The following is a 17,266-nucleotide window of genomic DNA, read 5'->3' as shown; positions in this document are numbered from 1 at the left end:
GGCCGTGCGTGCGCTTAAAAAGCGCGAATGTGAAACCAGCCTTACTCTGACATTTGGCCTGTTAAACCCTGTTGATGGCAGTGTCTTACAAGGAAATGGTAGCTGACAAACCTTGGGGCCATTCAGGTAATGAATAGTTATGAGTGAACGTGCTCGCCACTACCCAATCACGCTGCAGGGATTATCTCCCTGGCTATGAAATACCGCAGCCATCTTTGTTGTGGTCATGCAGTGATAAGCTGGACGCCTAGCATCATCAGGGGTATAAGAGATGCGACGACGCCCTGCTCATCGCATTCAGCTCCCGATTGAGAGAGTGTAGGGAGAGTGGCTTCTTTTATAGGGTCAGAATTGGGGATTTATTAGTTAGTGTGGGGTCTACCATCCTAAATACTCACATCCAGCTAAACCAACAGTCCTTCTAAGGACTAATTCCGGAGTATATAGGTTCCAGTGTTAGGTAGGCAGGGTAGTGTATGTTGCTCTATACACATCAGTGCAAGGCCTGCAGGCACTGTATGTGTGTATATGCAGTGCCTTGCGAAAGTATTCAGCCCCCTGAAACTTTTCAACCTTTTAACACATATCGTGCTTCAAACATGGAAATTTTTGGTGAAGAATCAAGAACAAGTGGGACACAATTATGAAGTTGAACAAAATTTTTTGGCTATTTTAAATTTTTGTGGAAATTCAAAAACTGAAAAGTGGGGCGTGCAATATTCTTCGGCCCCTTTACTTTCAGTGCAGCAAACTCACTCCAGATGTTCATTGTGTATCTCTGAATGATCCAATGTTGTCCTAAATGACTAATGATGATGAATATAATCCAACTGTGTGTAATAAAGTCTCCGTATACATGCACCTGCTCATTGATAGTCTCAGAGTCCTGTTTGATGGACAGAGAGCATCATGAAGACCAAGGAACTCAACAGGTAGGTCCGTGATACTGTTTTGGAGAAGTTTAAAGTCGGATTTGGATACAAAATGATTTCCAAAACTTTAAACATCCCAAGGAGCACTGTGCGAGCGATCACCTTATTGAGGGCAGAGCAGAATACTGCAGTGCGCATGTGGTGGACCTCTTCCGTACGCTGCCCCCATTAGATGCTGTTAGGGTTGCGATGGCACAAAATATAAGATATAAGGAAGTGCGATCGCAACCCGGGGTCCACTGTACAGAGATGGAAAACTGCTGCTTAGTAATGGCGGAGTAGTAAGTGAACACCGGCGGGTTACCCACTGACCCGGTGTGCACTGGGGCAAACTCTGTTACTCCACAGAGCCGCTGAAAGAAACACCAGAGCCTGTTAACACCACAGGACTTGGCAGAAGGATCACATAGCGTAAGGTCACAGGGCTCTGCTTTTAGACCGCAGGACCGAAGTCTGTCTAGACCACTAGAGCTCAGCGCCGCGACTGCTGTGCCAGCTAGAGTTACTATAGTGGCTAACGCGTGCAAGTGTGCTCAGTGCCGCTGTCACTTGCCACGGTTCGATAGTGCCTAGCAGTGGGTGACACCATCGGACACTAGTGTGCTAGTGCTACTAGCATGGTGGCAGAAGCATAACCACCTGTTGACGCTGACTCAAATACCCTAACTCATGCGTATCAAAGAAGGGAGTAATTTAATGAGTCATTCACCAGATTCATGCATCCATCATCATACATACCAACAACATTATGAGTTTATACTAGCGCATGGCCGAGCGGCCATGCGAACCTTTTATAGCTGCGTCCTTCCAGGACCTTCCTTATTGGTCCAATTGGAGCAGCAATTGGACCTGAGCACGTGACCTCAGAGCTCCAATGAGAGGACCTCCCACGGGCATGCTCAGTGGGCTGAAATAAGGACTTAGTCCCAAGAGCTGCTTGCTGCTGGCTATTGCAGGTTACCATAGCTGAACCCTGTTTGGCAAAAGTAACCAAGCCAACAGAAGTAGACTGACCAAGATGCTGGGAACAATGTCTCTGCTGAGCAGGCTCCTCTGCGGCTGGAGAGGAATGGGAGACTGCAGAAAGCAAGGCCCGGGATTCCTGCTGTGCAGAGGCAGAAACCCGACGCCTAACAGATTCTCCATATGAATATGCCTTCATATGCTGCCCTCATAAAATGCCCATAAATTATGCCCCCATATTTTGCTGCTGCCGCTACTGCAGGTATTTAAAAAAAAAAATGCTCACCTCTTGTCTCTGGGGGCCAGGAGCCGGTGTGTTGAGCAGGCGGAGATACTGGCGCGCTATGATATTCACCTGTCCCAGTTCCAACGCTGCTGGCCGCTGTCTGCCCACCAGGTCCCTCTGTCAGTGACTCTTCAGGCAGAGGGAGCACACTGACTACGTCATCGCACCCTCTGCTGTCTGAACGTCACTGACAGAGGGACCTGGCGAGCAGCGTTGGAGCCGGGACAGGTGAATGTCGCATATACTTACCTCCCCCTGGTGCGTCTCTGCAGCCCATTCTCCCATGGCCTCTCTTCCTTCCTTCAGCGGTCATGTGGTACCACTCATTAAAGTCATAAATATGTGAATATTCATGAGTTTAATGAGCAGTACCATGTGACCGCTGTAGGAAGGAAAGGAGACTGTGGTACAAGCAGGGGGCTGCAGAGACGCGCTGGGGGGGTCAGTATGATGTGACACCTCCGCTACCCCTCCTCCACCTACCCCCTGGATATTTGACTTGCGTATAAGCCGAGAGGGGGACTTTCAGCCCAAAAAAATGGGCTGAAAATCTCGGCTTATACGTGAGTATATGCAGTATTAAAAAACTGTGAAATGTAATTTACATACAGCTTTAAAAAGTGCCCAGCTTCATATGTATGACTGTTTGATCAATTCACACAGAGTCCACAGCTTCTGACAACTCTCCTATTGCTGTCACCCTCTATTAAATTAATCTATGTATTAGGGCTCACTCAAACGATCGTAGACCCTCTCATCTGAGAAAATCGGGTCTATTATGTATCGACAGTCTGCTCAAACTATGATCAGAGTGTGTTCCCAGTGTCACTATAGTGTAATCCAATTCTCATGGATGAGAAACCCAGAGAACACAGTGAAGAGAAGATAGAGAATGAAATTTCTCCCATCTTCTCCAATTCTGTGTTTTCACAGAAATTGGAATGTGCTTGCATGTCATCTGAGTGCAATCTGATGTTTTCCACTCTCCCATAGATTTGAATGAGTGAGTGGCATTCGATTTCTAAGTGAAATTGCAGCATGCTCCGATTTTGTCACCAATATATTCTACCTGCATTACCACTGCCCCTGTCATGATCCATTTTTTGGATCTGTCAGATCTGGATGTCCTCATATCTAAACCTTTTTTTCTTTTCGTTCATCGGGGTTAATATGAGTTTTTCCCCTGGTGGCCACCGGGGTTACTGTATGGAAACTGCATGTGATTAATTATTTATGCAGGTGGTGACTTCTCCCCCTCCTTCCTATAAAAGGAGTGAAGGTGCTGGAGATCACTGTTGGTTATACACTTGATCTTGGGAGACCAACCAAGCTGGAGTTCAGGAGCTGAGTTCTGTGGTGCTTCAGTTGTTTGCTGTTGTCAAGTGGCTATCTCTGCTGTCCAGGAGCATTGCAGGAGAGCAAGCTAAGTTTTATTTTATTTTTACCCTGTCTGTTGTATCTTTCCTTTGGGTTTTTTGTGTAGTACACTTTTTCCCAGTCTCACCTCCTGGGGAGGGGGTTGGGGGTTTAGCTCAGGGCTAAACAGGAGACAGGGACAGGTCGGGGACTTGGGCCTCACTATCTTTAAGTGTACCCCCAAGTTAAGGAAAGACAAGGCAACCCCTTAGCCTGAGGGGCAGTTCAGGGGCCTCGGTTCCACATCACCTGTTTTCACCTCATGGCCCCATGACAGCCCCATTGAATAACATTGGTCCGAGTGCTATCCGATAAAACACTGGATAGCACTCATCAATTTAGTCACTCGTGTGAGCGAGACCTTATTCACAAACTATTAGTATCACTCTTATTTGCTATCTTAGGCCTGTTTCACACTTGCTTTTTTTTGCAGCGCGTTTTTCCCGCAAAAAAACGCATTGAAAAACGCATACAAAAGCATACAACTGCTGCATTTTTTTCAAGCATTTTTATGAGCATGCATGAAAAAAACGCAGCGTTTTTAAGCGTTTGTATGCGTTTTTAGTGCGTTTTTACCGCGTTTGCGTTTTTTTCCAACATTAGGTGGCCACTCACACTAACCCAAACCATGACTTTACTAACCCTAACCCTGACCCTAACCCTAACCTTAACCCTAACCCTGACCCTAACCCTAACCCTAACCCTAACCCTGACCCTAACCCTAACCCTAACCCTGACCCTAACCCTAACCCTGACCCTAACCCTAACCCTAACCCTGACCCTAACCCTAACCCTAACCCTTAACCAAACCATACTTAACCCTAACCTGACCCTAACCCTTAACCAAACCATACTTAACCTTAACCCTAACCCTAACCCTGACCCTAACCCTGACCCTAACCCTAACCCTAACCCTAACCCTGACCCTAACCCTAACCCTAACCCTTAACCAAACCATACTTAACCCTAACCCTGACCCTAACCCTTAACCAAACCATACTTAACCTTAACCCTAACCCTAACCCTGACCCTAACCCTAACCCTAACCCTAACCCTAACCCTAACCCTAACCCTGACCCTAACCCTGACCCTAACCCTAACCCTAACCCTGACCCTAACCCTTAACCAAACCATACTTAACCCTAACCCTGACCCTAACCCTAACCCTAACCCTGACCCTAACCCTAACCCTAAACCCCCTTAACTAACCCTAACTTTACCCAAACCCCTAAATTCCATTGTCTAAACTAATGGTAAAAAAAAAACGCATGTGCAAAAAAACGCATACATAAGCATGCCAATGCGCACATATGCTCACCATAGACTTATAATGGGTGTCTTGCTGTAAAAAAACGCATTGCGCGCGCATGCGTTTTTTTGAGGCAAATCGGACGCACAAAAAATGCAACAAGTTGCATTTTGTGCGCCCGAGCGCATACCGCAAAAAAACGCATGCGCGGTAAAACGCGTACAAACGCATGTGTATGCGCACATAAGCGCATCCCATGCAAAGTATAGGAAAAAAAAACGCATGCGCTATTTAGCGCTAAATTACCGCGAAAAAAAACGCAAATGTGAAACCAGCCTTAGTGCTCCAAAAAATTCAACTCAAAGTCCATTTGCATCAAAATTGATTTTCTCATTTCTAATTTTCGTACATTGCAATAAACAAGTCTGCACCAAGAAAATTAAAAAGCCCTTGATGCTAGTACTTACTTAGTGATTTTCCAAATATGAAGATTTATATTTAATAGGATTTATTGGTTTACCTATGTAATGAATTCATAAGATGAAGCAGCAAATTAATATTTCTGAAAACTGCAAATAGAATATCATAACATCATAACAAGTTTTAGTAATATACAACATCATCCTCCGTGCAGGTTCATCTCTGTTACACATAAACAAGTTGTCAGTCAGGTATGGTATTGCTGGGGTGTATTGTCTGTTTACCTGGTGTATATTGTAATTTTTTGTTTTATCTTACTTACTCAAATGGATCACTGGGATCTGTTCTTTGCAGCTCTGGCGGAATTGGAATCCGTTTGTAGTACATTTCCCAGTCAAACGCTCCTCTCATGGCGTCGCCTGCTTGAGCTTCATATCCAAAGTGATTGTGGTCAATGACATCTATCATGGGACACACAATTGTTTTGTGGTTCAGAGCAATTTGATCTGTAAAATGAAAAGCACAAAATACAGGGAGACATATTTAGTCCAACAATCCATCATATTCAAGAAACTTGACTTAAGCACTTCCTTCAGGGATGAAAGGATTTTTTTTTTACTTTTTCCATTTTACCTACTGTGGTTCCCTCAAAGCATTTTACTTTTTAAAGAAGACTCAAGCTGCTATCTTATATGGGGCTCCAAAGAGTCGGACAGTGATTAGAGACGATTAGACTTTTTTTTAGGGGAATTGCATCCCAGGGAGATCTGCGGAAGCTGAGCTATCTATATTTCTGTCATTCAGCCTCTGCACGCTGTCCTCAATCTGTCACATGGAGAGATGAGTGCCACTGTCTAAAAGACTCCAGACACAGCACTTGAAGGAAGCTGTGCTGTGGAATTATTGGACCAGGTTCATGTTTGAATGTTCATTTTCAGGAAACATGCAAAGCATCAGAATGCACCTGCATATGCCACATGCTCTTAGTTTAGTCACATTGAATTTCCAGTGTTATCTAGCATGGTTCACTGGTTCACATACATTCATCTGTAGCGATTTACAGCTTTAGAACATTAAAAAGTAAGCTCTATTTGTTATCAACGAAAAGGTCTATTCCCATAAAGCATAACACATATTAATACATGGGTCATAAAAAAATGAATCATATATGGAATTGACATAAATGATCCAAATTGCAGAATTTGTTACCAAACTCTCTTAAAAATGTCAAAAATGCTACCAGTATTTGCACAGAGTTGCTACTGGATAAACATACTGCTATAGTTCTTCTTTGAGGATACGGTCAGACCACCGTATATTCTCTCATGTGAGAGAATCGGATGAATATGCTAATGACACTCGGCCTAAACTCTGTCAAAGTTTTAGTTGAGTGTCATATTAGTGTGAACCGATTTGTAGGACAGGTGTGGAGAAGACGGAGAACTTAATTTCTCCATCTTCTCCATTGTCTGTGTCGGCATAAATCGGGCTGTACTTGGATGACATCTGAGTGCAGTTTGATGTTTTATAGCCTGTTAGACTTATATAGGAGCACATGGTTCAATTATTGGATGCTGCGTTTTTTCTCATGCTCCATAGAAAAACATTGGTCCGAGTACTATGCGATAAAACATCGGATAGCATCAGCCTTGTTATGCACTTATGTTAGTGAGCCCTTATATGAAGATTTAATCTAGTGGATAGCAACCCACCAATAAATAAAATCAGAAAAGTGGTGCTAAGGACTTTGTTGGCAGCACTGCTTCCCATTAGTTGTTGTCATGATTCTGGATGGGCTTTGTCTTTGGCCCGTCCAGGTCAGACAGGGGTTAATTGTTTCTGCCTCTCTCTGGCAGGGGGCGGCTATTTAATGCTCAATTGACCTAGGTCCGGTGTCAGTTATACTCCTGCTCTCGGCTGAGTTAGTTGACCTCGTGCGTACGTGTGCCTTGTGCCTGATATCTTGCTTGCTTGTTTGGTTTTGATCCGGTTCAGTCCCTGTTACGAGTTCTGCCTGTCCCTCTTGTACTGCGCTACCCCTCTGTGTATGACCCTCTGCCTGTGACTTGACTATTCTTTGCTCATCCCTTTGGTACCGCACAGCCCTCTCCGTGTATGAACCCTTGCTTGTCTGACCTGCATTTTCCTCTCCTCTTCTACAGTTTCCCTGCAGTAGGTACATTATATCATCTGCAGCAGTAGGATGAAGGATGCTAAGCCCCGCCCCCTGCAGTCACATGATCTAGGTCCTGGCACTCCTTACTATTTTCAGTGCCGCAGGTCCTGTCTGCTTGAACCGCCACTACTGTATTGGACCCCGCTCTCTCCCATAGTGTGGGTAATTCACCCTGCTCGGCGTGGCAGTTTGCCGACACTGACCCAGTCCTGACAGTTGTGCTGTTTTTGCTGTAGAGCTGCTAAGATGATACCTGGATAGATAAAAAAACAAAACAAGCTCCCTGCGTAACACCGTGGGCAACAACTGAAGCTGAGTTGTAGGTTTGATCACTCACCTGATCAGGTTGTGCTCGGAACAACTGAGTAAATAGTGATATATGCTCTATTTGTGGCTGCTGCTTTGGCAGTTGTACATCAAATGGAAAAAGGACATAACATTTCAATGAGAAGTTTTTGCGGTGGATTCCAGGCTCTGCTGTTGACAAAGTTTAATTCAGGCGGTTAGAGTAAAACCCTTCTAATTCATTATGATGCATTTTGGAGTAGAGCCATGTCCTTCCTCCAGCTCCTGGAATCCACCACAGTACTCTTTCTTTTACTATCCTGAGCATATCACTTTAGCAAAACCCACCAATGAATAAAAAAGAGAAACTTATCTCATAGACAGAAAGTACTCAGTCACAAAGAGACTGTGAGTAACAAATGTCTCACGGGAAAAGTAGGTTTTTTGAAACATGATACATAATCATCCCTGCAATTAAAGTACCCAGTGCAGCTAATCCCTACTGTGTTGCTTGTAGTAGCTCTGTCTCCCTGAATTGAGTCTTTTGCTGTAGCACAAATGTAGTGTCGATGAAATGCCTACAAGATATTGAAATCCTACATAGCCTGTATTACAGGGAACACATGCGCTCATGCTTGCCATATAAGCAAAGTATTACAGAAGGAAAAGCGGACAAGGTAATCCTCCACAAGCATGGAAAAAAATGTAGTCACCGAGGCACGGGTAAGGGTACGGAGGAAACGGTACCAGACACCCAATGGCAGGTACTTAGATCACGGACGGAGTAACGGTGTTAGTGAACCCAAAATAAACAAGGTCGAGACCACTGTGAGGTAGCGCTGTCATTCAGGGTTGGGGAATACTCGCTTGGCAGCGAATAATCACGTCCGGCACAGGTTTTCATAAAGCTTAACACAGTCCATGCGGTTTATTCCTCCTTCATAAACCCATAAAAGCAACATAAACAGCATTACAGCCTAGCGTCCATTATAGCTTCACTCTGGTTAAGCCCGTGGTCACACAGGTTACTCAATGTCCATACTCAGGCTCTTCAGCCTCATCATTATCTCACCCACGTCAGGGTTTCCTCGTGGCTGTTTCCCCATGCTGCAGACATCCACTCTCTCTTCTGGGACTCTCAGATGCTGGCAGCCATGACACACAGCCACTCAACAGGCTGTTAGCCAGGAGATACTTCTCCCAGCGGGACCTTTCACACAGGACCAACCAGGCCCCTACAGACACCACATGTGACCTACCATGGCCGCCTTATATGGTCCATAGCCATGCCCACCGGGTCACATGGCTATGACCTCATCACAGGTCCTTCAAGCACTCACACATCTTTACTACAGGCGTTTTCAGACACACCCCTTGGGTGGGTTTGTAGGTAACCAGATCCGCCCAACTCTCTAGTTACCTGGAGACTTCTCCCCGACACGTAGAAACGACACCTCAGCAGTATCACTGCTGGTCAATACACGCATCAGTCTCCATCTCAAGGCCACCCACCTTGAGATACATAACAGTCCTTCATGGTTTTGCCATTCATCCTTTCTCCTAGGGCATCCGCACAGCGCTCCCCAGTGGACACAGCGGTCATTACACCACACCACCCAAAACCGTCTGAAATCTACGGTTAAACATGAAAGTGGGCAAGTCTCCTGCAACGGCGAACAGGGAGGTGGGTGGTCCCATAATGAAGTATGGAGGAGAAGTGCAAAGGGGAGGGATGCATGTGCCAATCGATAGTTCTGGTCCCTACTTTAGTTTCTTAGTGCATTGTCAGGCGGGGATTTCAAAGGGTCATGCGGATGCCCTGTCTCGTGCACATATGTGGTGACAAGTGTTCAAGGGAGGACTGGAGTGTTTAGTGCCTGCAAACAGGAGGATATGAATCCCGGCTGCGATCTGGAGGATATCATGGACTGTGTTATGCTGTGAGTAAAGAGACATTGTGTAAGGTTCTCAGTCTCTTTGCTATATCTGCTGTTATTTTCTGTTATTGATACCTAGTTTTTTCCGTCGGCCATTTTGCTTTCTGTCCTGCTGCAGCTACCTTGCCCTCAGTCTGTATGGAGTTTATAGTTTCTATGTTTCCACCCTGTTCTCTGCCACTTGCCTTTTTAAGCAGCCTCAGCTGTTCAATCAGTGCTTCTGATTCATGTCTGCAGTTAGCCTATGACCTGGCTCCTGGAAGTCTTGGACATAGCATTCCAGCCATCTCCTACGGTGGATCTTTGGGAGACATGTGGACACTGAAATCCTGCTGCTTGCCAATCAACATTTGCAAGGACTAGAGTTGAGCGACTTTTGGTTTTTTAGGGTCGCGTTTCGTTTCGTGAAACCCGACTTTTCCAAAAGTTGGGTCGAGCAAGATCGTCCGATTATAGGGAAAAGTTGGGGTCGTCCCGAAACACGAAACCCAATGTAAGTCAATGGGGAATAAAAGTTGGCAGTGAGAGGAGGACAGGAAACACACCTACAGTGCCCATTTGAATGCCAAAAGCATCAATTCTTCTTACTTAAGCTTGTCAACCTTAATTAACTTCATAATACAAGTTACGCACTGAAAAATGAGGGTTATTTGGCTAAAGTTGTGGGGGGGGCTGGCTCCAGGTTTTCATGTGCCCTGGGCGAAAGAGCGCCCCTTTAACATATACCAAAACTCATCATGCTCCGATACGGCAGAGAAATAGCGGTATAGTACAATGAAAAATACTTCACTTTTTACATCTCATGACGAGGCCCATCTATTTCTCCATACAGAATCATTGGTCCCATATAATGTTTGAAACAGTATATGATGAGCTCCACATAATGCTACAGTATATGTTGGTCCCCATGGATGAAGCTCCACTGTCTTATGGGCCCAAATAATGCTCCAAACATAATGGGCCCCATTTCTAATGCTCTAGTGTATAATGGGCCCTGTAAATGCTGCTCCAGTGTCTGATGTCCACCTTTGGAATGTTCCAGTGTATGGTGGGCCCCATCTATCATTCTCCAGAGTAACGTGCTCCCCAAAAATTGCTGTCCCAACATTGAAAACAATCAAATAAGTCTCCTCGCTAGGGAATCCCTGTACTAGTCTGGACTCCTCGTCGTCCCCATCTTCCATCTCACTGCACAGTATTTCAACCTTGCAAGTGCTGTGATCCTGAGTAAGCAGGGGGGGCCCACTCGTTGGCGACGGCACTGGCACAGGGCCCCTGATAGTACGGTGGTGTGTCTGATGGCAGGTGGGCCGAACCTGCACTTTCATCTGCAGCTTCCTCTTTGTCACCGTGTAAGATGGAACTGTATATGGGAAGGGTAACCTGAGTTTCATCAGGGTCAGATTCAGGCCGTGTAGCGTGCGAGGGGAATGTAGTGGTCTGGGTCAATGTACCAGCAGATTCATCGAGCAGTGGCTGGGCATCAGTGCACTTGTGTCGCCCCCAGGAGTACGGTCGCCACAGTGGCATTACCTTCCTCCTAGGGAGTGTGATGTCATGCTTGGGAGCAACGAAGGATCTCTCTAGCAGGTTAACTGATTGGGCGGCGTTATTCCCACGAGTCATGACCCTCCAAACAGCGTTCATGAAGGCAAATTGTTTGTTTTACGTGGGCAGTATGGTTGCAAAGCTGAACCTTAAAGGAATGTCCAGAAGGGCACCACCAGGAGTGGAGCCTACGGTTAAATTCGACTCTACCTGGGAAACCTCAACCATGCCAGTTACAGAACAGATGCACACATTGCAAGCTTAATTCCGTTAACGAACGAGACTCTGTCATGCCCCGCGGTCAGAGTCCGGGTTACTAGAGGGACACGTGAGGCTCTGGAACATGAGATTGGCCAATAACTGGTGTGTCATGCCCTTACATGTCCGTGGCTGCATGTGCGCTACACTGAAAAGGCCAGCGTTTGTCGCTTACAGGTGCAGATAACCCGCTGAACAACGTTAGTGATGGGGATCACTGATTACAATTATTACCCGCGAACAATGATTTCCCAGTAAGTGCAGGTCAACTGCAGTTCCGGATTTAGGCCTAACCGTCATTCCTGAAAAAATGAAAAACTTACGTGTGCAAACCACAGGTGCTGTAGCTTGCTTAACAGCTCGCCAGCCGTTCTCACGCCCAGTATGGATTACACGTGATTGCACAAAGGTTAGAAAGGGTACCGTATCCCCAGATAACATGTATGGATAGCGTACACATTCAAAATATATGTCTCAGGAGGCAGGCTCAGACGGTGTTAGGGGCAGTATGGATTGCACGTGATTGCACAAAGGTTAGAAAGGGTACCGTATCCCTGGATAACATGTATGGATAGCGTACACATTCAAAATATATGTCTCAGGAAGCAGGCTCAGACGGTGTTAGGCCCAGTATGGATTGCACGTGATTGCACAAAGGTTAGAAAGGGTACCGTATCCCCAGATAACATGTATGGATAGCGTAAACATTCAAAATATATGTCTCAGGAGGCAGGCTCAGACGGTGTTAGGCCCAGTATGGATTGCACGTGATTGCACAAAGGTTAGAAAGGGTACCGTATCCCCGGATAACATGTATGGATAGCGTACACATTCAAAATATATGTCTCAGGAGGCAGGCTCAGACGGTGTTAGGCCCAGTATGGATTGCACGTGATTGCACAAAGGTTAGAAAGGGTACCGTATCCCCGGATAACATGTATGGATAGCGTACACATTCAAAATATATGTCTCAGGAGGCAGGCTCAGACGGTGTCAGGCACAGTATGGATTTGATGGCCCAGATTACACAGCGGAGGAGCAGGGAGAGGTAAAGATTGCAAATGCTGGGGCCCTGCCCAAGCAAGGGGGGCCCACTCGTGGGCGTCGGTACTGGCACTGGGCCCCTCATAGTACAGTGGTGTGTCTGACGGCGGGTGTGCACCACCACCGTCAGAGACACTTGATTGCACTATGAGGGACCCTGTGCCAGTGCCCGCGCCCAAGAGTCGGCCTACCCACCTGTCCAGGGCAACGGCACTCGCACGGTGTCGTGCGCTAGGTGGTGACCCCGGCCATGGGGGGGAGGCAGCACAGTTAGGGAGTGTTAGAAAGTGGCATATGTTGATGTTGGACATTCAGCTGATGCAAAAGGCGAAATAGGTCAAGTCCCAGGAAGAGGTGGACCAAAGCAAGCCATTTTTCTGTCACCCTATGTGTCATCAGGGGAAGGTGGGACAAAATCCTTGGAAACCCATGCATGGTTCATTTTAATGAAGGCTAGATCATCCACATCTTGGGTTGACAGACGGGTCCTTTTTTCTGTCAGGATTGATCCAGCTGCACTGAAGACTCTTTCCGATAGCACACTTGCAGCTGGGCAAGCGAGCTCCTGTAAGGCATATTGGGCCAATTCAGGCCAGGTGTCCAGTTTAGCGGCCCAATAGTCAAAGGGGAATGACCTGTGTGGGAGAACATCGATATGGGAGGAAAAGTAGTTTGTAACCATGGTTGGCAACTGCTGTCTCCTGTCACTTTCCATCGATGCAGTATTACCAGTTGTGTGAGCGGTATTTGAAAAATCAGTCCACAACATTGTCATGAAACCCCTGTCTCCAACGCCACTTCTGCTGTGTGCACCACGAACACCTCTGCCAACCTGCCCCCGGCCCGTACGGCTCGTGTGAGAACCATCACCGCTGCTGTGTGTGGGGAATGCCTCAAGCAACCGATTTACCAGAGTTGCTTGTTTATTAGCCAATATTAGGTCAAGGTTCTCCTGTGGCATGATGTTTTGTAATTTGCCTTTATAGCGTGGATCCAGGATGCTGGCCAACCAGTAGTCGTCATCGTTCATCATTTTGGCAATGCGGGGGTCCCTTTTTAGGATCCGCAAGGCATAATCTGACATGTGGGCCAATGTTCCCGGTGTCAATGATGCACTGCGAGTGCTGGTTGGAGGAGCACTTTCTGGCAAATCCACATCCCTCCAGTCACGCACAAACCCTGTACCAGACCTTGTCACGCCAACATTTTCACTTGCCCCACGAGATGCATCCTCCTCCCCTAAGTAATCATCCCCATCATCATCCTCCTCCTCCTCTTCTTCCTCCACCTCGTCCAGGAGAGGTCCCTGAGCAGACAATGGCTGAATGTCATCAAGGATTCCCTCCTCCTCTTCCTCCTCATCAACATTGGCTGCAGACGCCTGCTCCTTAAGGTGCGTCAAAGTTTGCATGAGCAGATGCATAAGTGAGATGCTCATGCTTAGGATGGCGTCCTCTGCGCTTACCAGCCGTGTGCATTCCTCAAAACACTGAAGGACTTTACAGAGGTCTTTCAGCTTCGACCACTGCACACCTGTCAACTCCATGTCTGCTCTCAAAGTGCATGGCCGTGTATCCTCCGACAAATGCATTATGGCCTGCCTCTGCTCGCACAGCCGCTCCACCATGTGCAGGGTGGAGTTCCACCTTGTTGCAATGTCGATAATGAGGCGGTGGTTGGGAAGGTGGAGCAATCGCTGCAGCTTCTGCATACGAACAGAGTGTACAGGCGACCGGCGGATGTGCGCGCACAGTCTTCGCACCTTCTGGAGCAGGGCTGTTAACTCCGGATAATTTTTGAGGAAGCACTGCACCACCAGGTTCAAGGTGTGAGCCAAGCAAGGTATGTGGCTGAGTTTTGAAAGGGCTATTGCTGCCACAAAATTACGGCCGTTATCACTAACTACCTTGCCTGCCTCAAGATGTACACTGCCCAGCCATGACTCAGTTTGTCACTTCAAGTACTCGGCCAGCACCTCGGCGGTATGTCTGTCGCCCAAACACATCATCTGCAACACAGCCTGCTGACGCTTTCCACTAGCTGCTCAATAGGGGGACACATCGTGTGCAACAGTGGCAGCTGCAGATGGAGTGCTCGTACGACTGCGCTCTGTGGACGAGCTTTTGCTTCTGGAGGAGGAGGAGGAGGAGGGTGGAACGCCTACAGCCAACTGTTTCCTATACCGTGGGCTAGGCAGCACTGTCCCACCACCGCTGTCCCCTGTGGACCCTGCATTCACCACATTAACCCAGTGCGCAGTGATGGACACGTAAAGGCCCTGGCCATGCCGACTGGACCATGCATCAGTAGTGAGGTGCACCTTTCCGCTCACTGACTGCTTGAGTGCATGGACAATGCGGTCTTTCACATGATGGTGGAGGGCTGGGATGGCTTTGCGAGAGAAGAAGTGGCAACTGGGTAGGTCATAGCGTGGTACTGCATAGGCCATGAGTTCGCGGAAAGCTGTGCTTTCCACCAACCGAAAGGGCATCATCTCAAACGAGATTAGTTTGGCAATGTGGGCGTTCAAACCCAGTGTACGCGGATGAGAGACTGAGTACTTTCTTGACCTACTCATAGTGTCTGGGAGGGTGAGCTGGACTTGAGAGCTGCATATGGTGGAAGTAGCGGTGGACAGGGCGGACTGAGAGAGGGTTGATGATGGTGATGGAGTTGGTGTTCTTCCTGATGGCCTAGAGTCAGTCTTTCGTTGATATAACAGTGGGATTCCCTGACTGCTGTGGCCTTGCAACGACACCTCAACATTTGCTGCTGTGCTAACCGGTGGGCTTACAGTGGGGGAAACAATGTAGCGTTGCTGACTACCTTCGTTGTGATCAGTTGCACATGTGGCACTTGAGGTTTGGTGTTGTGTCCACGCTTGCAAGTGCATGCTGGTTAAATGTCTAAGCATGCAACTGGTATTCAAATTTTTCAGATTTTTCCCTCGGCTAAAGGTCTTTGCGCACTTCTTACAGATAACCTTGACCTGATCATGAGGATTTTGTTCAAAAAAGTGCCACACTGCACTCTTCCTACTTTGGCAGACATTTTGCGGCCTAGCACGCTGTGATCTTTTGACCCTCTGGACAAGCTGTCCAGCAACTCTTTTGATGTTTGGAACCTGTCTTTGGAGTGCTCCGGGCCTGCCAGATAACAGCTGTTGCGATGTCGATGTCTGCTGTGGATGCTCCTCATCTGAGCTATTGGAAGCAGCACCCTCTTCCCCCAATGGATGCCAATCTGGGTCAACAACTGGGTCATCCATCACCTCCTCTTCTATGTCATGTGCACCTTCCTCTGTGTCACCGTGTATGGTGGTATAGTGTGCGGGAAGGGGCACCTGAGTCTCATCAGGGTCAGAATCTGGCTCTGTACACTGAGAGGACAATGTAGTGCTCTGAGTGAATGTACCAGCAGAATCATCCATCAGCAGCTGTGCATCAGTGCACTCCATGTCAGTTTCATCTTGGCCTGGGTAATTCACCATTTCACTTGATAATCCAGGCATGGTATGTGAAAACAGCTCCATGGAGTAATCAGTAGTATGGCCTGCGTCATCCTTCAATCTTGGTTGGGGTGAAGGACACAAGGAAAGGTGTGGTTCATGAACATGAGCCTCCAATGACGACTCAGTGATTTTACTTTTTACAACTGAAGAAGAGGAGGTGATAGAGCTGGAGGCTGAGTCAGCAATGTAAGACAAAACTTTTTCCTGATGCTCTGGCTTTAAAAGCGGTTTGCCAACTACTACAAAACTAAGCGTTCGAGGCCTTATGTAGCCAGACGATGACGCAGGCTCAACACCTCCTGCATTCGGTCCTATTTTGCTCTTGCCACTACCATCAGATCCACCACCAACACCATCATTACCAGCTGCCAACCACCGGCCAATTCCACGGCCTCTTCCACCAGCCTTCCTCATTTTTGGTAGAAATGTAGACAAAATCCAACAAACTATATAGTATGTAAAACAAGGTACAAGGTGTCTATAGGACAGGGGAGATTTTGAATTTCTGCACACACTTTTGGACACTGGACACTTTTGGATTGTGTGAGGCCCAATGAATATCTGAGCGCTATGTGACAGGCTCGATGGCACAGCTGTGACCTAAGTGACTAGAGGATAAGTGAGATTTTGAATCTCTGCACACACTTTTGGACACTGGACACTTTTGGATTGTGTGAGGCCCACTGATATCTGAGCGCTATGTGACAGGCTCGATGGCACAGCTGTGACCTAAGTGACTAGAGGATAAGTGAGATTTTGAATCTCTGCACACACTTTTGGACACTGGACACTTTTGGATTGTGTGAGGCCCACTGATATCTGAGCGCTATGTGACAGGCTCGATGGCACAGCTGTGACCTAAGTGACTAGAGGATAAGTGAGATTTTGAATCTCTGCACACACTTTTGGACACTGGACACTTTTGGATTGTGTGAGGCCCACTGATATCTGAGCGCTATGTGACAGGCTCGATGGCACAGCTGTGACCTAAGTGACTAGAGGATAAGTGAGATTTTGAATCTCTGCACACACTTTTGGACACTGGACACTTTTGGATTGTGTGAGGCCCACTGATATCTGAGCGCTATGTGACAGGCTCGATGGCACAGCTGTGACCTAAGTGACTAGAGGATAAGTGAGATTTTGAATCTCTGCACACACTTTTGGACACTGGACACTTTTGGATTGTGTGAGGCCCAATGAATATCTGAGCGCTATGTGACAGGCTCGATGGCACAGCT

At 47.2% G+C, this 17,266-nt stretch overlaps 1 protein-coding gene across 1 annotated transcript in view; it reads right to left on the bottom strand.

Moving 5' to 3' along the window:
* GALNTL6 (polypeptide N-acetylgalactosaminyltransferase like 6) overlaps positions 1–17,266 on the bottom strand; it is a 3,047,192-nt gene that overhangs the window by 772,397 nt on the left and 2,257,529 nt on the right. The window contains exon 6 of the mRNA XM_073577390.1: positions 5,589–5,772. Within this exon, the coding sequence (XP_073433491.1) occupies positions 5,589–5,772 (184 nt within the window). The remainder of the gene's footprint in view (positions 1–5,588; positions 5,773–17,266) is intronic.

Source organism: Dendrobates tinctorius, unplaced genomic scaffold, assembly GCF_039654945.1.
Source record: "Dendrobates tinctorius isolate UK_male_01 unplaced genomic scaffold, ASM3965494v1 ptg000008l, whole genome shotgun sequence".
Classification (NCBI taxonomy): domain Eukaryota; kingdom Metazoa; phylum Chordata; class Amphibia; order Anura; family Dendrobatidae; genus Dendrobates; species Dendrobates tinctorius.
This window is presented reverse-complemented; position numbering and strand designations above follow the sequence as displayed.